This window comes from Hydra vulgaris, chromosome 12 (assembly GCF_038396675.1).
Source record: "Hydra vulgaris chromosome 12, alternate assembly HydraT2T_AEP".
In the NCBI taxonomy this organism is placed as follows: domain Eukaryota; kingdom Metazoa; phylum Cnidaria; class Hydrozoa; order Anthoathecata; family Hydridae; genus Hydra; species Hydra vulgaris.
This window is the reverse complement of record NC_088931.1, coordinates 67,337,826-67,361,486: the sequence shown is the minus strand read 5'-3', so window position 1 is coordinate 67,361,486 and position 23,661 is coordinate 67,337,826. Positions and strand designations below refer to the sequence as shown.

The 23,661-nt window shown below is 29.3% G+C and overlaps 1 protein-coding gene across 3 annotated transcripts in view; it reads left to right on the top strand.

Annotated features, from left to right (window-relative positions):
- The first annotated feature begins 2,536 nt into the window (after positions 1-2,536).
- The window catches only part of LOC101236940 (two pore channel protein 2), a 98,757-nt gene continuing 77,632 nt past the window's right edge, over positions 2,537-23,661 (top strand). For 2 of the 3 annotated variants that reach the window (XR_010642657.1, XM_065814215.1), the window contains exons 1-2: positions 2,537-2,623; positions 5,192-5,358. Coding sequence is in view for 2 of the 3 variants with exons in the window: in XM_065814215.1 (XP_065670287.1) it covers positions 2,574-2,623; positions 5,192-5,358 (217 nt within the window). In the remaining variant the exon portion in view is untranslated. Of the gene's footprint in view, positions 2,624-2,650; positions 2,747-5,191; positions 5,359-23,661 lie in introns of those variants that run through there. The other variant, XM_065814216.1, reaches the window with a different exon arrangement.

Below are 23,661 nucleotides of genomic sequence, written 5' to 3'. Positions count from 1 at the left end.
ATTATTATTATACTCAATAAAAATTTTTTTAAGATTTTTGGGCCCTAATGACAGTTTTTGGGGAGGACCTCGGAACCACCCAGCTTGCACACATGCTTTGATGAAACGTTAGAGAAATGTTGCACGTTGCGTTGGACCAACATTAACCACCAACGTTGGCGAAATGTTGTATTTTAAGTTCATTCAACGTTATACTTTACGTTTGCACAAAGTTATCTTTAACTTTTATCGGAATTATATATTTATACGCATAAGTTATTGTATAGATGTACTAATACATATATATTATATACATACATCAACCATTTTGATGAATCAACATTGAATCAACGTTAATCATATAACAATATACATTAGATTCTGCTAACTATTTTTAATCACATCGCACAGTGACTCAGGACGATCAAAAAAATGGCAAAAACTCAATGAAATTTGATATAATTTGTAAAAAAACATGTTATATGATAAAATAATATTTTTTGGGTCAAAGATTTCAAACTTGTCAATAAAAACTTTTTTTTACGCGCAACTTCAACGCATATAAAGCGCGCTTACGCGTTTATGCGCGCGTTAAAGTTGACTAGTTGCAGGACGGGCTTATTATTATTATTATTATTATTGTTATTATTGTTATTGTTATTATTATTATTATTATTATTTTAATCAAGTTTCAGAACTTATTAGGATCAATTACCTGAGCACCTTTAGAAACACAAGTATCTTTATCATGATATATGCGCAGAAAATTTCTCCCGGTGTTTAGATGTTTTTAGAAATTTTAAGCTGTTTTAAAAATTCTCTCCTTATCGTTTGTTATAGTATATAAAATCTTTATATATGTTATGCATATAATATCTATAGAACTTCAAAAATATTTTATTATGTATTTTCAAAAATCTCAAAAAAAAAAAAAAAAAAAGGGTCGAATTATAGGATTTGAACACTATTTAATAAACAAAAACAATAAATAAGCTTTTTTAAAAAATTTCTCCCATTTTTTTTGTTAAAGTACATGATATCTTCAAATATGTTATGTATATAATATCTATGGAAAATGTTGTATAAAATATTATTAAAAAAGTGCAAATTGGGGGATTCTAACCGCGATGCTTTGCATCAGAAACGCTGCGACCTAACCACTTCGACCATTTAGGTGTGTTGTATTGCAAACATTATAATAGTATTTATTAAACAAAAAACTTTATAAAACGGCAAATAAATGCTGTAAATCAAAATTAAGGAGACATTACCGCAATGCAATTTTTAACTAAAAGTTACACTTTTAAACTTGATATATGTTTTAACATTACGTAGTTTAAAGTTTACAAATGTTAGATATTTGCATACACTTTCATTCACATTTTCTTATATAAAAAAGTGCTGCGACTCTTTCTCGCCATTACCTCAGTTGCAATGGCTACCTTGAGTACCATGTCAATCACTCACGATTAAGCATTGAAATGTTGCTCAATATATAAAATGATGATGATGGTTAACCTTTTTTATTAGGGATCGTTGAAAATGACATAATTTTTAAATGACCTATTTCTTAACAAAACGCGGTGAAACTATGAATGGAAATAACGACGTCAATTGTTCTTTGTGCAACAATAACAAACAAAATTTTGCAATTTAGTTTGTTATTGTTGCACAAATTATCATAAATTTTTCTTTTAACATCTAGTCATTACTTCATTGTCGTACTAACACTAAAATATTATCAATCTGATTACATTAAAGCTATGACAATTTTATGCCAACAATCTTCTAAAATTTTACACGGTCATAGTTTTTAAATAAAGATTTTAACAAACATAAAACTTGTATCATTGCCGTTAAATTAGGAAAATGTGGAGAATGGCTTACATTTGATGGTATATAAATTATAAAATTTGTACCTTTTGTATAAACTTGTAACCCCCTCATATGTTCAAACCCCTCATATGTTCAAACCCCCTCAGATGTTCAAACCTGATATAGTCACAATTTTGAACGCTAAGAGATTATTGTTTTGAATTTAAAATTTATAAGTGAATATAAATTTAGTTGAGAATTGTGAGAAAAAATTATCAACTTGTTGTTCTCGCGATTGGGGCAGTTGTTGTCGAAATTTTAGAGCTAATAGAATACAACGATACAATAACAACAACAACAACAACAACAACAACAACAACAACAACAACAACAACAACAACAACAACAACAATAACAATAGCAGTAACAATAATAGCAAAATGACAATAATGACAATGATAATAGTGAAAAACACTGTTTAAAATAATAAATTAGTTAAAGCATTAATAATAATTTTTAGTTTATAAAAATAAATAATTTATAAAAAACAATTCTTTTTTTGAATACAAAGTTTGTTTACATTAACATAAACAATTGTTTTTGGGTATTTAAAGAGGGTATCAGAATTTTCAAAAAACAAATTTATAGGAGTTAGTTGTACTTAAGCTCACAATATCATTGAATCGCAGCGGGCTTAGGTAGCTGTTGCACATACTGCCTCTTTCTAGAATTTAAATTGATCATTTAAAACAAAATAGCGGTTTAAAAGACCTTTAAACATGTTTTTAAAAGAGTTATTACGGCGGAAAAACGTAAATGATAAAGAAAGGTTATTAAATTGCTTCTGACTTATATTACTTATATTGCATAATCTAAAAGCGCAATATTTCTTTTTTATGGCTTTATCTACAGTAGTAACCGTATATTAAAAAATGCTGCTACATAATGAACTGTAATTTATATTAAGGATTATATATTATTTTTTTTATTAAAAAAATTTTGTTTCTACGAACAGCTAAAAATAATATAATTAGTTAAACCATTTACTAAACGATTACTATTACAATCAAATAAATGATTTAATTTACCATTTCTTTATATTTAAGGTAAATGTACCAGTAATTGACCTTTTAAGAAAAAAAATTACATAAGTTTAGATAGCGGATTTTCCTTTGTGTTTGGTCCAATATATATACAACCTTTCTTGACTTTTTGCTTACTTTTCTTTTTTCCCACTTCATTCTCTTTTATTTTCTCTTCTTTGCTTCTTTTCTTTTGAGCTGCTCTTTCTTGTTTAAAAAATATGAAAAATGGTGATTTAATAAATGATAAAAATATGAAACATGCATATTACAATGAGTTGAGATAAACAAAGTATTTATTGAGTAATTGACAGCCCTTGAGAATTACTGAATTTTTGAAATTTGGTGATCCATTATTTGACCACCCTCAGAACCGACTACAGATGAACAGTAAACAGACAATAATTAACTTACCAAACATATGTATTTGAAAATATAATCATCTAATATTAAAATAAAAGGTACTTATCTTTAAAAATTAACCTTATTGTGACGTGTCCCTAGCAAATTGTAGAAGAAAACTTAAAAAATTAGACAAGAATTTAGCACATTAACATTGACTGTCAGCCATCCTTGTTCAAAGCTGCTATATGTTTGCCACATTTATATGTACAGCCAAAATGGCAAGAGAGTAGTTCCCCCCTGTTTTTAAAATCATTTTGCCAGAGTAGGGCTTATTTTAACAATTTTCCTTCTAAATGATCAACTATTGCCATATGGTCAATTGCTTCCTCATTTACCTTAAACTCATTTATATCTGCCTGTATGTAATTCGAAATAATTTTTAAAATAAATTTTCATTTCTAGTTTTTTATAAGCACAAATCACAATATGCAGATAAAAAAATAATAATTTAAAATAAACAAAAAACACAAAGAAAAAAACAGCCAAACTTTATAATTAAACTAAAATGTCAGAATTTTTCTATTATCTACTCAGTTACAGTAAACTATTTCTATTAAATAAACTATTTCTCAAATTTGATTGACTCAATTTTGAAAAAGTTTATTAAAGCAAGTATTGATAGTGTGATACTGATTAACTGTTAAGAGGAATTCGCATTTGTTTAAAAGAAGCTCAGCAAAAGTAATTTTGTATCCCGATAAAATGCATAACTAATGAAATTTGTAATCAAAAAGTTAAAAAAGCTACCTTCATAATTGTGATCAGCTTTTATTTTGGACCATACATAGAATGCTTAGCTAAAATGTTTGTTTTTTTCTTAAAAAAAGTTGGCATGTCAGATATTAGAGACTAAAACATTTGGCAAGTTTATGAAAAGTCAAGAAAAAGTCTATCAAAAAGTTTTTTAAAGGTTCAAATTTAAAAGTTTTTCAAAAGGTTTTCATAGTTAAAAAGAAATAGAAATAAAAAAGCTGACTTATTTGTAACATGCTGTGTTAAAGTAGTAAAATACTTATGCTATGGTTCAATTTAAATATTGATTTAAAAAAAAAAAGATAAAAAATTATAGGACTTTATAACTGCTATGTAAGAATAAAAAATGGTTTTAAACAATATTTTTTTTATCAATAATATTGTTTTTTTTATCAAATTTATCAATAATATTGTTCAGTTGAATGTTGACAAAATTTACTACACAAAAATATTTGCGGTTTTTATCAGACTTTAAATATTCAACAATTTCACAGTTAAAGTACTATCAAAGTTTTTAGGAATTGAGTGTTATGTCAGAGAGCATTCATTTGAACTAAATGACTATTTTTAGTCTCTCAAATTTGAATATTTAAATTTTGAAAATTTATTTACCTTCTAAAATTTTATTTTGTTTACTTTTGATTCACTTTTCAACTGTATGTATGCATATTTTTTTCCTTAATTTGTTTCCAAAATTAGTTACCCTACATTTACCTAATAGACAGATATAAATTAGTGATTAGTTTATTTTTATAGTAACAATATTTAGGCCATCCAAAAAGAGGTTGAGAGTAGCAAATTATATTTATTCATGTTACTGTATTTATTTAGTTTATTTGTCAATTTTTAGTTTTTAAGTATTTTTAAAAATGTGTACTTTTACTTTTTCTTAAGTATATATTTTTTAAAGTATTGTACTTTGCTACATTTTAAATCATATATGTTACTGAGTAAAAAAATTTATTGTGTATTAGTATTTAATTTCACAAAAAGCACCTGTTTTATAAAGTTGTTTCTTTCTACATTGAATATTAGTTACAAAGTTTGGAATAGAAGTTAAAATAATTTTATTCATTTATATTTTTATTGGCGATTCAACCTCATAAAAAGTTTATTATCAAAGTTATTTAAGTTATTAGTATATATTTTTCATTTAGTGATCATTGGAAAAAAAACTCTTGGGGTGAGTCTTATGGTTCATTAAATCTATCAACGAATATGGTTTCAGAGACAGATTCAGATGTGGTTCCTATAGTACCTTACTCACCAAGTTATTCAATGGATATGAGTGTCAATTTATCTTCTTCAAAAGAATCATCAGATGGTATGCATTATTATATGTGATATTTTCATGCTACTATAACTAGCTTGTTTTATTTTCTAAAAGCAGAAAATAAATTGTATAATTAATGTAGGCTTATTTGTGTTTTATTTTTTAAAAACAGAATACAAATCAAGCCTTCTCAGGAGTTTTTTTTTTTTAATTGATTCATTACCCCAAGACCAAGAAGGCCACTACAGACAAGGAGGTTACTTAATTATGGTTATAATCCTCTCTTAACTCTATAACTCTAAAACACGAACCTTGACGAATAAGGGTGCTGCACGGAGAAACAAGTTGAGCGCTGTACTACTAGGGACGTGGTGGGGATTGAACTCGAAACCTCTTGCTTATGAAGCAAGCGCTCTACCACTATACCACTACCGCTTAGTTGCGTGCAATAGCTTGCCTTATATGTTAGCACATATAATATTTTGTTTTGACATGTTTGTCCTTGCATGTTTTAAGTTAGTGCGTTTAATAAATGCGCTGAATAAACAATGTAAACTAAAACTAAAGTTAAAAATAACCAAACTATAAACTGGAAAGAGAAAAAAAAAAAAAAAAAAAAAAATACAAAACTTAATATTGTTAATGAAAAAAAAATAATATTGTTAATGAAATATAAAATGAATAAAAAATAAATTAAAAAAAATAAAAGCATAAAATTAATGATTTTATTTTAATTTAAGTGTTTCACTACAAAGAATTTAGAAAAAATCAAAGTACTTCAGAGACGCTAGCTCTTTAAAGCAGTGCTTATTATAATATTTATAGAAAAGAGAAAGAGAAACAACATTATGGTGATGTGGTAATGGTTGGAGGTTGGCTGCAAGAGCAGGTCCAACTATGTTTAAATGCATTTTTGCACCTTGTCTAAAAAAAAAGGGCATCATTGGAAGATCCGCCCCAGATATGGTAACAGTATTCCATATAAGGACGGATTTGAGATTTAAAAAGATAAAGAATAGAATCCTGAGTAAGAAAGTGACAAGCACAATAAAGAGATGCAACCTTAGCAGGTGCAAATTTTGCACTGGATTTGATATATGGTTTCCAAGAAAGATCGGAGCAAGAGTTAATCCTAAAAGATGAAGGGTAGATACTCATCAAGTGCATTGCGATAATGATGAAAAAAAAAAGAGTTTTATCTGAGTTTAAGTTCACTGGCCACTGAGAGCCCCATGCTGTAGCAGAAGTGAGATTCTTTTCAAGCTCAAATTCCCTCTCGAAGCAATCAGAGAGTGTTGGCTTTTTATCAAGACAAAAGTAAATGGTAAAAAGTATCATCAGTGAACAGTTTTACCACCTAAGATGTGAGAATTCCTAGGAGATTGTTAATGTAAATTAAAAAAAGTATAGGGCCAAAGATAGAACTTTGAGGAACCCCTGAAGTGACAGGGTATGAAAAAAAGTGCTGTCCATCGAGGACAACTTTTATATTACAATTGATAAGGAAGGATTTAATAATCTTAAAGATGTTACCCGATACACAGTAAGAAAAGAGTTTATGGAGGAGACCAGCATGCCAAACTTTATCAAAAGTTTTAAAAATGTTGAGAGCAGTAGCCTTAGCCTCTACACATCTATCTAATGCATGATAAAACCTATCGCAGGCCTTGTTAAGAAGCGTTACGCAGCTCGCATTTTGCTTGCGAAAAGGCGATTTGCCTACGCGTTCAGCAGTTTTGCGTCACGCAAAAACTTATATCTTTTAGAATATTTTTAATTATCTTTTGATATCGTTTATGTGACGTTTATTTTGAAGAAATAAAGTCGTAAGTAAAAGTATTTAACCGCAATTGTAAACTAATAGATTTTTTGTTAAAGAAACTGTTTGTTTAATAATTTTTTTTATTATTGATAAAAATTAGTTAAAAAAAATAAAGTGTTTTAAGTTTTATCTTAAGGAATTAAATATATAAATTGCTTTTAAATATATAAATTATTTTTTGTCATAATGGTTTTAAAAAATGCACAATTTATTTTGATGTAAATATTTTATTAATAAGATATTTTGTTTTTTGTTAATTCAATAACGTAAAGTTTTAATGACGCTCGATTAATTTATGAAAATAAATTATGATCACGAATATGTTATCGGTAACTGATAAATAACAAAAAAAAACTATTTATTGTTTAAAAACATTATTAAAAAGAGTTCACAAATTAAATAAGAGAAAATTTATTAACAGTTAATAAGATAATCAAAAACCAACTGTAAGATCATAACAAAATAAACAAACATTATTTTACGCTTCATGAAAAGAATATTTTTTTCAAAATAAAATTTAGTTCATATTTGAAAAAAATAATAAAAATGATTTATTAAATAAGAACTTAGATTTTATTTGTAACTTTTGTTCTAGTGAGAAAAAAACTGTTTGTATGATTTTTAACGCGTTAATAAAATAATTTTAATTACAATCAGTACTTGAAAAGACGCTAGTGACGCAATATAACTTCTAACGATGCAAAATATATTTGCTGAGTTGAGTTATTTAGAAATGCGTTACGCGTTTTCGCTACGCAGCGAAATCTCGTAACAAGGCCTGCTATCGGTTATTACTGTTAACAAATCAGCAATAGAACGAGAAGATCAAAATCTATATTGATGATCAGAAAGTGTAAGTTATTAGATTCAAAGTGAGAGATTAAGTGTTTGTTAATTAAGAACTCAAAAACCTTGCTTATGATAGTAAAAAGACTAAAGATGGGAGGGGGTAGTTAGACGAATCAGACTGCTCTCCAAAGTTTTTGAAAATAGGGATAACAGATGCCGCTTTCCAGCATGCCGGAAAACAAGACTCTAATAAGCACTTGTTTAATAGTTTTGAAAGTATAAATGACAGCTCCGGAGAACACTTCTGCAAGATGATAACAGGTATGTTGTCTGGACCACTAGCTGTAGAAGAGTTTAAGCAGGAAATTGCTTTAGATACAGAAGCTGGAACGATACAAAGGTCATGTAATGGATTAACTTGTTTGTCAGCTAGATCAGGTAGAACGTGGCTAATAGAATCAAGAGATAATATTGATGAGAAGTTCTTCGCAAACAATTCAGCTTTGTCTTTAGGTGAGGTGACAAAATCTGAATCATGCAAGAAAGGTGGATTCTCCAATTCATCAGAGCCTAGTTTTTGAAATTTAATACAAGATTTCATGACCTGAGAATAGCAGTAGTGTTTAAGATTTCTCGATGTTTTTAATTCTTGAGAAACGAGAAATTGAGAATGAGCTTCTCAAGAATTCTCTAGAAATTTTGAGAAATGTCAAAATCGTAATTTTTTTAAAATTATAATATAATTAATGTTCATAAAATGTATATGGACAAACATTGGATTAAAAAAACAGCAGAGTAACAAATATAAAAGTCAGTTAATGTAAGAAAAAAATGGTATAAAAATATGACGAAAAAAAGATATACTCTAAAATATACAAGTGTAACAAGTTTTTAATTGTTATTTATTAGTTAATTTATAAAAGAAAAAAGTACTAATACAAAAATGCAAAATGAAAACAGTAATTAGACAAATTATAAACACATAAATAATAATTTTTATTTATTGTTTTTGAAGTAACATCTGTTCACAAAAAATCCGGAATGAAAAATTGTTCTTAATTGAATGCAAAATTAATCGATTTTTGACAAAAATTTTAACTAAAATGAGTGACTGGACATTGTTAACTATTTTATAACCGAAAGTGGTCCTAAATCAGCAGCTTTTCGAACTTTAGTTTTGACTGAATCCATTAGGTTGAAAAAGTAGTCTGGATCAAACTCTTTCAACTTTAATCGAATTCTATTCTTAAGGTGGTCAAGATTTTTCGCAGTAAATCCATTTCCATAAACTTTTGCTTTTAAATGTGCCCAAAAATTTTCAATTGGCCTTAACTGCGGTACATTTGGGGGGTTATCTTTAGCATCGACAAAGTTAATACCTAAAGTGTTATAAGTTTCTAATGTGTGTTTTGCATAATGACATCTCGCTCCGTCAGGCCAAAATAAAATTTTTATGTTTTGATGCTTGGAATTTATAAATGGAAGAAGTGTTTTTGTAATACATTCTTTAGAATAAGTTTTTGCATCCAGTGCACAGTTTTTTACAGCAAAATAAGGCGATGAATGACCAAAACGACTGATTGCAATCCAAACGAGAACTTTCTCGTCAAACTTTTTTTTGAAGTTGAATTTAATGTTAGGATCAGTTTGAGAACTATCCTTTGTATAGTAGCCAGAGTTTTGTGAACAATTTGCACCATTTACACAGAAATAAGATTTATCGTCCATGATGATTTCAAACTCATTTGATGGCTTGAAAAAAGTTTTTGAAAATTTTAATAAGTTTTTCTTTTGTTTAATTTCTTGCTTTTCTGTTGTTTTTGGTGCGTTTTTTCTTTTGGTATACTTTAGTCCATGCATACTTAATAATCTATTTACGTATGAAACACTTATCTTATATTTTAGTGCCAATTTTCTTTGCGAAATCCCGATTCTCTCTTCTGCTCTTGCAATCATGGACTCTCTCTTTTCTGGTGTAATTTTAAAAGGTTTTCTGCCGCAACCGATTTTTCTATTCATTGGCAAATTATTTTCAGACCTTTTAATTATGTCATAAATTGTAGATTTAGCGATTCCCTTTTCTTAAAATGATCCACTGTAAATTTCTTTCCACTGTTTATGTTTTGTTTATAAAAATTTCCAATCACATTTCTAACATCGTTCTCTTTTAGATGCTCCATGTTTATTTGAATTAATTATTTAAACTCAATTTTGCCACAAAATGAAACTGTTGTTGTTGACCGATTAAATTTAAAAATTTCGAATCGAAAATTCGAAATTTAGAACAATTTGTGTACATTTGAAATCAGTCCGGATTTTTTGTGAACAGACAATAATATTTTAAAAAACATAACGCACTCAATGACGTGTTTGATAATCTATTTCTTTTTTTTGTAACAAATCATTAGCAGTCGAGAGATTATGTTTGCTTTGCGTTATAGTTGGTTTTATTGTAGATAATGCATCTTTTAGATTTTCCAAATTTTGTGACCTTATTCCAGTTGTTTGGAAATTGCTGCATTCTTTTTTAAGTGTCTGATCAAGATTCTGGTTATCATTATTGCAATGTTGGTGTGGCATAATTTCTTTTGTTGTATTTGTTGTAGCTAAATTTAGTTGTTCTTCAAGTGATGGCTCAGTGTTGACATTGCTGCTAGTGGACGTTTCTTCAGTTAGATCTTTTGGATGACCCATACAATCTATCGAATATTTCTCTAGCAGTTTTATAAATATCATTTTTTGACGAAGATTTTGAAAAAGAAGCTTATTTTTCATCATTTGTTGGGTTATGTAAAAATTTGTATAAAGATACAACATTATCATTTCACCTTTCATTTATTTCTTCTTTGATATTGTTTAAGAATTCTCTACTTATTTGGTTCTTTTTACATTCTTCCTCTAATTTATTAAATAAAAATTCTAAGGCTCCTTCGGCCGTTAATAATGTTGCATTTGCTCAACTTAAAGCTTCTACAGTTATTTTTGTTGGTTCTAATACAGCTAATAGTATTTTAGCCATTTGTATGTAATTATTTTTCCACAAGTGGTTTAAATTTAATTCACTTAATGCCATTTGCACACAGTTTTTAATTTTTACGAACCGTTTCACCATTGTTTCAATAGTATTCTAGTGTGTTTTACGGTCTAGTAGCAAAGCCAATTCTTTTTGTATTTGGTCTTTTACATATTTTTGTAAAACACCATTTTTCACTGGAGAATTTTTAAAGAGTTTTACAATTTTTTGTATTCCTACAATTGCATCTTTAATTTGGGATTTAAGTTGAAAGTTTTTGCTATGTAACACGTCATTTTCCAAATTAAAGTCATCTTCTTCTGTACTTCCAATGTTTTTCTAATGTTCCAATGTTTCAACATCAACGTTGCTATCTACAGTGTCATGCTTGTCTACGGATTTATTTATTTCATTTTTCGGTTCAGCGTAAAATGTTTTCAAAACTGCTAGATGTATGGCATGATTGTAGCATAATTGCTGCAAAGCAGGCGATAATCTACCAAATTTTTTTACAACGGCAGCACCATCGCTCATAACAGCCACAATATCTTCTTGTAAAGATAGACCAAACTTGCGACAGTATTTCCAAAGTTATTTCTGATGTACAACTTCCTTCGATAAAAATCAAACCAAGGTTAAATGAATTATTTTCATTATTTCTGTATAAATAAACACCCAATCTACGATTTTTAATGCTTGTCCATTCGTCAATAGATATGTTGAACTTTCTTTCTTCGTCCTTTAGTTTCTTTATAATCTGTACTTGTTATGGTAAATTTCTGCCATTAATTGTCTCACCTCAGAAGCATTTTGAGGTAATCTGAATCCCCTGGCAGTCATACTTTGTCGTATAAATTCACTTTTAGTAATTTTATTGAATGATATATCGTCCTCAGCAGTCTATTTAGGAATCAATTCAGCCAGGATTGGTTGTTTTACAAATTTAAAAATAATTTAATTAGTTTGATTTTCAACTTTATTTCTTTTATTTTGATGAGACATAGAACTTTCTAATACGGGAGTGTATTTATGGACATTTTCAAGATGTCTGCATACCAATCGTTGCTGAACCTTTGCATAATAATTTTCTTGTACATAAATTGCAATGCGCCTCATCGTTGTTTATTTTAAAATATGACTTAACATCTTTGTAAGTCTTGCTCTTGTCATTGTTACTCATTTTTTCTATAAAAACTTTGAAAGAATCAGACAAATTTCTTTAAAAATTTAGTTGTTCTTTTCTTATATAAAATATTGCAATAAATTATTACTTGAAAACTCTTGTTATCATAGTATTAGTATTTAATGTAAAAAAAAAAACCAGAAAGAAAAAGAAAACCTTGCGGACCATTTGGCTTACACACATGCAAAGAACATAGAACTATAATTTGAATTAGATTAATCATTAAAGCAAATATTAATTTTAATTTTTTTTCTCGAGAATTTTTATTCAATTTCTCGAGAATTGAGAAATAAAAATAATGACTTTTTCTCAAGAAATTCTCGAGAAAGTATTCTCGAGACTTAACACTAAATAGCATTTTACAATGGTTTCTTAGAAACTTCCAACTTAATGGTTGTTTGAGATATATTGAAATATGAAATAGATTGATATAGAAATATTAGGTTAGGTAAATAGTAAAGAGCAATTTTTTTTAAAAACATCCTAAAAAAATTTTCAATACTGTTAAATACCACGTGCACAAAATGGTGACGACCTCTGAACTTGTTGTTAAAATGACACATGAATTGAATGTTAGTTGGGTAGGTCAGCTAGTAAATATCTGCATGGACCTTATATCTTTGCACCACAGGTTTAACTAATTTGATCACCACAGTTGTTTGTACTTTATTTTTTGTTGCCACATTGCAAAATCAATGTGGCAAAAAATATTGGAGTTGACCGAGAAGTGTTGCTTTATTTTCCTTACTTGGTCAACTATTATGTGTTTAAATCACTAAGCAACAGCTTGTACAATGAAAGATTCGAAAACAAGGTGGCATTCCAATAGTATCTTAATAGCTTCTTTGATTCACAGTCTAAAGCGTTTTTTTGTCAACTGCACTTTTTTTTGTCAAATGCATTTGTTTTTGTCAAAGCTTTGGTAACATGTCATAAAGCAATCAATGCATTTTTTTGTAGATAAGTTATGGAATTAGAAAATAAATAATAAGTATATATACATATTTTTTAATATTCATAACTTGCCTAAACCAATAGTAATACTATAAAGTTTAATTAATTTTTTTTATTTTTATTTAATATACTTATTAATATATTATTGGTATTGAATCAAGTCTTCCTGGGAAGCGAGTGCGGTTACACGCCTTGTTTGTCCATACCTAAAGTAATTTTTTTAGACAATATGACCATATTTTTATATAGTAAGTGTTTTAAGAATTTGAGGCAAAATAAAACTACAACAAATTAGAGAGAACAAAACAGCAATACTTGAAGAAAAGAACCGAAGACTATATGAAATAGAAAATCTAAATAAAATAAGCTAAAAGCAATTTTTTTTTGTTTTTTGTTTTGTTGATATTCACCTCCTCAAGGCCGAGAAGGCCACTACATATGAGGAGGCTACTTAATAGTGGTTATAACCCTCTCTCAACTCTATAACTTCGAAACACGAACCTTGACGAACAAGGTCACTGTGCGGAGAAATTGAATATTATAAAAAGGAAATTGTTGTCAAAAAAATAATATACCTAAATATTTTACTGTTTTTGTTTTCTTATTTTAGGGCGTTTGTTATTTTCAGGCGTTTGTTATTTTCAGTCCCAAAAAGGACTCTGGATTTGAAAGTAACAAAAAAAGTTACTTCTTCATAGTTTTTGGTATCCAGGAGCTCTAAAAATATAAAAAAGTTTATGGACTACTGATAGGAAAAAAATTAAGACTTTTAGGTAAGAGGAACAATCATTTTTTGAACCCGGAGTCCTTAGGTATAATGGTGGCAAGGACTCCAGGACTCCGGGCTCAGGGCTCGAGTTAAGCATATCATGAATCGCGTTTTTTTTAGTTTCACCTTCGCAATTAGTTTTTTCTTAAAAAAAATTTTTATAATTTATTTTTGTTGTTGTTATTGTTCATTTACTTTTTTTTCTAATTTAAACTTTTTTTTTTGCAATTCTTAATAGTAATGTTTTTGTCATAAAGTATGTCATGCTAAATTTATCTTTTGAATAGAAGCATTATTATTTGCTCTTTCGCACGGAGATTTTCATTTAATGTTAAGCACTTTTGAATTTAAATTACCTAAAATCTCTGCGTGGGAGCCAATAATATTTTAAAAGGTCGTTAAAGCAAAAAGTTTTTCTTCATTCTTTTTTTTAACAAAACAGCCTGGTTTTTATCTTTTAAAAAGTTGCACCATATTAATAATTAATTAATAATAGTTTAAATTATTATTTTATATTATTAATTTTACTACTTTAAGTATATTAAAATATATATTAATTTGTTTTTATTAAAAAACTTTTCTATTAGTTAATCAATGCTAATAGAAACCAGCAACTTTTTTGCTTTAACGTTTTCGCTTAAACGACCTTGAACCTTTTAAAGTTATATTTAGTTTGATTTACTGAATGGATAAAATACTTTACAGTAAATTTACTTGTAAACTAAATTAAAACAACCAGATAAGTTACTTGTAAACTAAATCAAAACAACCAGATAACTTATTCAAATATTACCTTATAAATTATATTAATATACTTAATATACTCAAAGACTTGCAAAAGTTAGCCATACAAGTATTTCTATATATATCTTATATTTCTATATATATCTTATATGTTGTTAACACATAGTATAAGCTTCTAACTAAAAGTTTTACCAAAAATTGTCAATAGAATATGAAAAACGCGTCACCATTTTTTAATATATTTTTTTAAATTCAAAGCGATATCAAGATTAAACATTTTCTATAAATACACAAGTTGTTTTTAGGAATTTTATTTAAAAAGAAATCTATTTGAACTAAAGAATTTTAGTCTTAAAATTATCTTATTTAAAAATTTTGCAATTTTGAAAAAAAATTAAAAAATTTTAAAAGAATTTTGAAAAAACAAGAGAGCATGAGGAAGAAAGTTTTTTTTTGTAAATTTTAAATTTCGAAAATGTTTTGAATAGTTAATTATATTTTGTTTCTTGAAAATAGTTTTAAAAGTAGAAACACTCTATTGCAAACATTAAACCAGTTATTACAAAAGTTAAAATAAAATTTAAATTATAAAAAATTTAAATTGAAATTAATAAATTATTTTACTTGTTCAAAAAAATTAAAAAAAAAAAATAATAACTTAAGCATATTCTTATACTTAATATAACTCGATTTATTAAAATTTTTTTGTTTCACTTTTTATTGAAAAACAATTTAAATAAAAAAATTGAATGAGAACATCAATTTTAAAACCATTTGAATGAAAAACTTAATTATACCTTTTTAATAGTACGCTAGATCAAGAAACAATAAATTATAAAAAATGTGGTATCTAACATTTTTTTCTTTGATCTTACTCGTTTGGTCTATAGATTATAGACTCATATGGTCTATAGGCATGTTTTTGTGCAAATATGAAGTTTTATGACGATAATGTTTTAATTTATTAAGTAGAACAATTTTATTTATTTGCTTCGTTTTATTTTAAAAGCGTTTTATGTTATAAAGGTTATAAACTGAATGAAATAGCACGAAACAGCGTCACAAATTGTTTTACATTACCACAAGCTCTTTATATTTTTAAAACAACTTTGCAGTTTGTTTTCTTTTTGTTTTATAACTTTTCACAAAAACAATTAAATACTCTACTTTTACTTTTTTAAGTATCATGTTAAGTAAAAACAATTACTAAAAGAAATATCTTAATAGTATTAAATATCTTACTTTCTCATTACGCTATAACTGCAACTAAAACTTTAAATTATAACTTAAGCTATAAATTAAACAGTAAATATGCTATTTTAAACTCCGCCAAATGAGAAAATTATAAGATAATATTTAAATATGAGAGATAATATGTTAAAAAAATAACAATTACGTACAAAAGATACAGTTTTATACTAATGCAACCTTCCCCCTCATACCTCACAGCAAAGCGATGTGAGGTATGAGGGGTGAGAGTTTAGGGATGCGAAAATTTTTTTTTTTCGCAATTACACTTTTTTGTTTTAATTCAAGCCCTGGGGCTTAAAAACATTTTTTATTTTATATTTAAACATTAATGCTAATATTTAAATATAAAATATTTGGTTGTTTTCAATACCCCCATTGAAATAGTCTGCACTTTTGTAGGATTATCCAAATTGTGCATTTAAACCTGATAGTTTATTTCCTGATGTACTATTGCTATTGACGATGCTCCAAAAGCTCTTGGGCTAGTGCATTGTTAATTTACTGAACTTTTTTAACAAAATAATTAGGAACCTATTTAAAATTTTGTTTTAAGTTTTTAAATATATTTTTTTAAACAGTAATCGTTACGTTCATTAATTCTAGTAATTTGTATTAACATTGGAAATTGGGTAATATAAAAAAAAACAATTTCAGACATGCATCAAATGCATATCTGAATCAGATCTTCAACACTTATACTTATCATTATCTTAGATTTAGTAGAATGACTAAATCTATTAGATAAATTTTCATCATCTGAAGAATCTAAACTAAGTTCCGATTCAGAATCAATTCCAGATAAATAAAAAGAAGCCTCAAGTTCATTGGATTTTACTGCATTAATTGTGACCTTTACCTCTTGCTTCCTCATTTCTCTTGAGCCGAATATTTTTATTTTTAACTGAGTTTTGTAATACTTCATCCAGTTTTTATTTATGTCCATTCATGAACTTTTTTTTTCAAAATATTAGAGATCCATCTGATGTTTAAGGGTCTTAAGCAACCCCTAAATTTTTTTTTATTAAGAAACTTTTTAAATTTAGTATTAATTTATTTCATAGAACACATTTAGGGGATATCAGTAGACATTTTCAAAAAATGTAGTTTTTTAGAACACCCTTATATATTTTTTAAATTGCCAAAATTTTGAAAGTTTATTATATATTATAGATTTTATTAGTATATTCTTATTTTTTTATTTAAAAAGTATGTATTTTTTGTGTAAATGTAATTTTGTGTATCTGTTTTTTATTCTAATGTAATCTTTTAAAGCAATTTTTACGATTTTTTAAACAAAAAGACTTTCAACAACAATTGCGTTTTCAATGAAGTTATTAATAATCGTCAAAGTTAATAAAACTAATTATGAAATAAATATACAAGAAGTTTCTGATTACTGAACACAAACATGCATACAAAGTAACTCGTGGATGAACAAGCACCGCTCCTGAGGTCACGACAGAACACTAATATATATACATCTATTCTCAAATACTTAATAGAAGTGGGTGGGGCAGATGTTTATTAATTAATTTTAAGAGAATTTTCCCATCCACCATAAACTCATTTAGCCCCCTCCTGCCCCATTAATTAATTTTTACTTGTTATCAACAAAAAAATTATTTCTCAAAACTGAAAAAAAAATTTAAGTGGAAATCGGCCTTAAGAATTAAAAACATACTAGTAACTGATAAATATTAATACTTTCAGTGTAAATTCAGACCCTCTTTAACCCCCCCCCCCCCCGTTTTTTAGATCTGGACTAAAATTCCCACCCACCCTTTTATTCACATTCCCCCTTGCATCAAGGACTCGAGAGTAACATTAGACAATATTGTTTCGTCCTCTAGGACTCTTCAGTACTGTAATGATTTTATGGGACTAAATCTAAGCAATAAAACTAGAAAACTGTTTTGTTGTGCACAAACTAGTAGTGGGCAAACAGCAATGACGCATCCCATAAGGAGAGAGCTCAACAAAACTACAAGTTAATGAGTTATATCCAACATTAGACAATATTGTTTCACAACACAAACATAATTATTCCATTTTCTTTCGTGTACCCGATTACTGATTCTTTCCCCCAAGAAAGAAAAGTATTTAAGTTCTTAGATATTGGTTTACAAACTCTAATTCTTTTCGCTTTAGTTGCCATTCTTACAAATTCATAATACTTAAACTTAAAGTTACTTGTTTATGTTTTAAATACTAATTAAAATTTAAAAGCCCACTCACTAAACATCTTCAGCGGTATTGTGAAGCAGTTCCGCTTCCTCTTCATCAAGTATTTTTAACCTTTTTAGTTGATTTCTATCTAGTTAATTTAATTTATACAGTAACTCAATGATTTAATTATTTCATTTGTTCATCTTACTAATTAGTTTTATTAGAATCTTGTTAGACTTTTTGGGGCCAGGGGCTATTTTTATTTTGGAGGCCTTTTTTATGTGCCACAGCATAAAAATGACTAAATAAAAAGGTCTTCTTGACTATTTTGGGGCCCCTAACATTGCAGAGCCCAGGGCTAAAGCTTCTCTAACACCAACCCTCCTTAATCCAGCACTGGAAATAAGACATGAGTATATAAATAAAAATTATGTTATACTTTTTGATAAATAAGAGAGCATTTTTTTTTTTGTAATTGTCTCTCATCGGTCCAATTAATCTTTTTTGCACTTTTTTTGTGTTTTTTGAAATGTTCTCAAAGCGACTAAAAAATCTGGCCAGTTTTTTGCAACTAAATATTATTTCCATGGTCAGTAATCGAAAGAAATTGCTCCCGCTTCCCGACCAAGCCCAGACTAGGCAACTCATTCTATTATCTCCTAATTAGGATACAGCTCTGAAACTCAGTTTTATGGTTCTGAGACTGGCTACTAGTCAGGTTTCCTGAACTCTGTGATAGCTCTCAGAGAGGCTGATTCTATCAACAGCTGAAAAATATCAAAGTATTACCAGTGCCGTGTTTTTTTTTCTTTCTTTAAACATCTTCGCTTCCAACAAGGCTGCAAGCAGCCACTAATTAAAGTTGGAAGTTACTGAAAGAGAAAAGATGAAGATTGTAGAGCAAGATAATGATTGGCGGACGACTTAAAAGATTGCAAATTATATGAAACAGGAAAGCAAGATGAAGGAAGCGAATTCCAAAGAACTGATGTTCGAGGAATAAAACAAGATGAATAAGCGTTTTTGGAGCTCTTAGGAACAGTCACAGAAAAAGGATGACACTTAATTGAATGACGAGTAACACAAGAATGAATTTTAGTAGATGGCACAAGAGACACTAGCTCTTTAGACCAGTGCCCATTATAGTATTTGTAGAAAAGAGAAAGAGAAGCAATATTACGACGATGTGATAATGGTTGGAGGTTGGCTGCAAGAGCAGGTCCAACTATGTTTACAATGAGTTTTTGCACCTTGTCTAAAAGAGAAAGGGCATCATTAGAAGATCCGCCCCAGATATGGCAACAGTATTCCATACAAGGCCGGATTTGAGATTTATAGAGATAGAGAATAGAATCTGAAGTAAAAAAGTGGCGAGCTCGGTAAAGAGATCCAACCTTAGCAGATGCTAATTTTGCAACTGATTTGATATATGGTTTCCAAGAAAGATTGGAAGTAAGAGTTAATCCTAGAAGATGAAGAGTAGGTGACTCATCGAGTACATCACCATTCATAAATATAGGAAGATCTAAATTATTGCGATAACGATTGGCTGAAAAAAAATTGAGTTTTATCTGAATTAAAGTTCACCAGCCACTGTGAGCCCCATGTTGTAGCAGTAGTAAGATCCTTTTTAAGCTCAAATACCCCCTCCAAGCAATCAGAGGGTGTTGGTTTCTTATCACGACAAGAATAAATGGTAGTATCATCAGCAAACAATGCCACCTTAGATGTGAGAATATCTGGAAGATCGTTAATGTAAATTAAAAAGAGTATAGGGCCAAGGATAGAACCTTGAGGAACCCCTAAAGTTACAGAATAAGAAGAAGAGTGTTGTCCATTGAGGACAACTTTTATGCTACGATTGCAAAGGAAGGATTCAATGATCTTAAAGATGTTGCCGGATACACCATAAGAAGAAAGCTTATGGAGAAGACCAGCATGCCAAACTTTATCAAAAGCTTTTGAAATGTCAAGAGCGATGGCCTTAACCTCTCCACCTTAATCTAATGCACCATAAAACCTGTCAGTTATTACTGTTAGCAAATCAGCTGTAGAACGAGAAGATCGAAATCCATATTGATGGTCAGAAAGTAAGTTATTAGATTCAAGATGAGAAATTAAGTGTTTGTTAATTAAAAATTCAAAAACCTTGCTTATGATAGGAAGAAGACTTATGGGACGGTAGTTAGACGAATCAGATCGCAATAACAGGTATGTTGTCCGGGTCACAAGCTGTAGAAGAGTCTAGGCAGGAAATCACTTTAGATACAGATGTTGGAGTGATATGAATGTCAAGCAATGGATCAACCTGTTTGTTGGCAATATCAGGTAGAACGCAACTAGTGGAATCAAGAGATGATATTGATAAAAAGTTTTTAGCAAACAATTCGGCTTTGTCTTTAGGTGAGGTGACAAAGTCTGAATCATACAAGAGAGGTGGAATTATAGATTTGCCCTTATTATTGATATTATTATCCAGAAGTCACGAGAGCCTAATTTTTAAGATGAGATACGAGATTTCATGACCTGAGAATAGCAGGTTTTGGCGTCAGACAAAACCTTTTTACAATTGTTTCTAGCAGTTATAAACAGACGTCTGTTTTCTGGAGAATTGTTTTGCTCATAAATATGGAAGTAACGGTTTCGATTGGCAATCGCTGCAACACAGTGTGAGGAAAACCATGGAGGAGAGTGAGGCTTGACCTGGAATCATCGAGAGGGAATAAAAAATTCCATGCCAGTCTGAATCCACGAAGTTATGTAAGAAGCACATTTGTCGACAGGAAGACAAAAGATTTCTACCCAAGGGCCACCACGAAGAAAATCACGGAAAGAATCCCAGTCAGCTTTACTGTAGTTGTAAAAGGTTCGATAATAGGGGGATTCAGGTGATGAAGAAGAATGAGATATTAGTTTTAGAGAGATCATTAGATGATTCGGGTTGTCAGGAAAGCAAGTTGGAAAGTTGACTATTTGAGTTAGGGATTGAGAAAGGCAAAAGTTGTGGGCTTTAATGCCTGCAGAGTCACTGATACTAGAGCCAAGTCATTCAGAGTGGTGAGCATTAAAGTCACCGACAACAACTATATTAGCTGATGGATAAAGAGAGAGGGCTTGGTCAATATGATCAGAAATAATGTCAAAAAGAGTGCAGTCTTGAGATGAAGGAGAACGATATAGAACAAAGAGAAAGGCAATAGAGTGAAGTGGTGCTAAACAAAAGCACATGAAGTAATAGTCTGTAGATTCAAACCTAGTTTTACAACAGATGGGTGAATTCTTACGAATGTAAATGCCCAGGCCAAGCATGTGGCTGTTGGAGTCTTTACGAATTAGAGGAAGATAACCATCAACACTAAGGTCACAAGATGAGACAGCCGAACTCAAATTAGTCTCACAAAGAGCATGTTGCGCATGGATGGTGTCCCTGTTTGTACTGCTTGCTCTTTGTGAGACTAATTTGAGTTCAGCTGTCTCATCTTGTGATCTTAGTGTTAATGGTTATTTTCCTTTAATTGGTAAAGACTCCAATAGTTACATGCTTGGCCTGGGGGTTTACATTTGTAAGAATTCACCCATTTGTCAGGAAACTAGGTTTGAATCCGCAGACTATTCTTTTATGTGCTTTCGTTTAGTACCACTTCACACTATTGCCTTTCTCTTTGTTCTATATTGCTCTCCTTCATCTCAAGACTGCACTCTTTTTAATGTTATTTCTGATCAAATTGGTGTCAGTGACTCTGCTGGCATTAAGATCCTCAACTTTTGCCTTTCTCAATTTCTTACTCAAATAGTCAACTTTCCAACGCGCTTTCCCGACAACCTGAATCATTTACTTTCTCTACTCGACCTGTCTTGTTTCTGCTCCTAGTCAGTGCTCAGTTTCTCCATATTCACCTTTTGGTGCTTCTGATCACAGATTGATCTCTCAAAAGCTATTATCTCGTTCTTCTTCATCATCAGAATCCCCCTATCATCATACCTCTTACAACTACCTTAACGCTGACTGGGACTCTTTCTGTGATTTTCTTTGTGATGGCCGTTGGGTAGAAATCTTTCATCTTCCTGCTGACGAATGTGTTTCTTACATATTTTCGTGGATTCAGGCTGGCATGCAATCTTTTATTTCCTCTCAAAAATTCCAAGTCAAGCCTCACTCTTCTCTATGGTTTTCCTTACATTGTGCTGCTGCAATTTCCAATTGAAACCGTTACTTCCATATCTATCCGCAAAACAATTCTCCAAGAAACAGACGTCTGTTTACTATTGCTAGAAACTATTGTAAAAAGGTTTTGTCTAACGCCAAAGCTTGCTATTTTCAGGTCATAAAATCTTGTATTTCATCACAAAAATTAGTCTCTTATGACTTCTGGAGAATCCTTAACAGTATCAATAATAAGGGCAAATCTGTTATTCCACCTCTCTTGTATGGTTCAGACTTTGTCACTTCACCTAAAGACAAAGCTGAATTGTTTGCTAAGAACTTTTCAGAACTTGCAGAAGTGTTCTTTGGAGCTGTCATATATACTTTCAAAACTATTTAACAAGTGCTTATCAGAGTCTTATTTTCCGACATGCTGGAAAGCGGCATCTGTTATCCCTATTTTCAAAAATTCTGGACAGCGATCTGACTCGTCTAACTACCGTCCCATTAGTCTTCTTCCTATCATATGCAAAGTTTTTGAATCTTCTCCACCTCTATCTAATGCATGATAAAACCGATAGGTTTTATCATGCATTAGAAGTGGAGAGGTTAAGGCCATCGCTCTTGACATTTCTAAAGCCTTTGATAATGTTTGGGATGCTGGTCTTCTCCATAAGCCTTCTTCTTATGGTGTATCTGGTAATATCTTTAAGATAATTGAATCCTTCCTTTCCAATTGTAGTATAAAAGTTGTCCTTGATGGACAGCACTCTTCTTTATATCCTGTAACTTCAGGGGTTCCTTAAGATTCAATCCTTGGCCCTATACTCTTTTTAATTTACATTAACGGTCTTTCAGATATTCTCACATCTAAGTTGGCATTGTTCCCTAATCGTGCTAGAAGTTACTTCCAGTAACTTCTAACTCTTGTAGTGGTTGTTTGCAGCCTTGTTGGAAGCAAAGATGTAAAAAAAAAAAATAATAAAAAAAAAAAAAAATGCGGTAAACACATTTATTAAAGAAACTATTTTATTCTTTTATTTAACTTATTCCATTATTACAAAGTTTATTAATCAAATATATTTTACAAATAAATAACAATTTTTTTTCTAATTTTCCTATTTATAAGTATTGAGAAGAAAACGTCAAATATAGCAAAAACATTTTTAAAAGCAAAAAGACATGCAAAACGAATAAACATAAGAAAAAAAAATTAATAAAATTTCTCATAGTTCAAGTGTACATAGGAAATTAGTTTCTTAATTATATGGACTGATAAAAATCGTCAATAAATTGCATATCAAAACCTTCAATTATTGTTAAATCGTTATAAAAGATGTTTATTTCAACAACGACAAAAAAAAGTATACAAAAGTTGTATAAAAATTTTATAGAAAATTTTTATTATTTTTTTTTTATTATTTTTTTTTTAATTATTTAAATTTTCTAGTTTATTTAATTAAACTTGATATTTCGTTACAATTTTGTTTCCTTTTTTTAGGATTGTTTTATTTTTTCT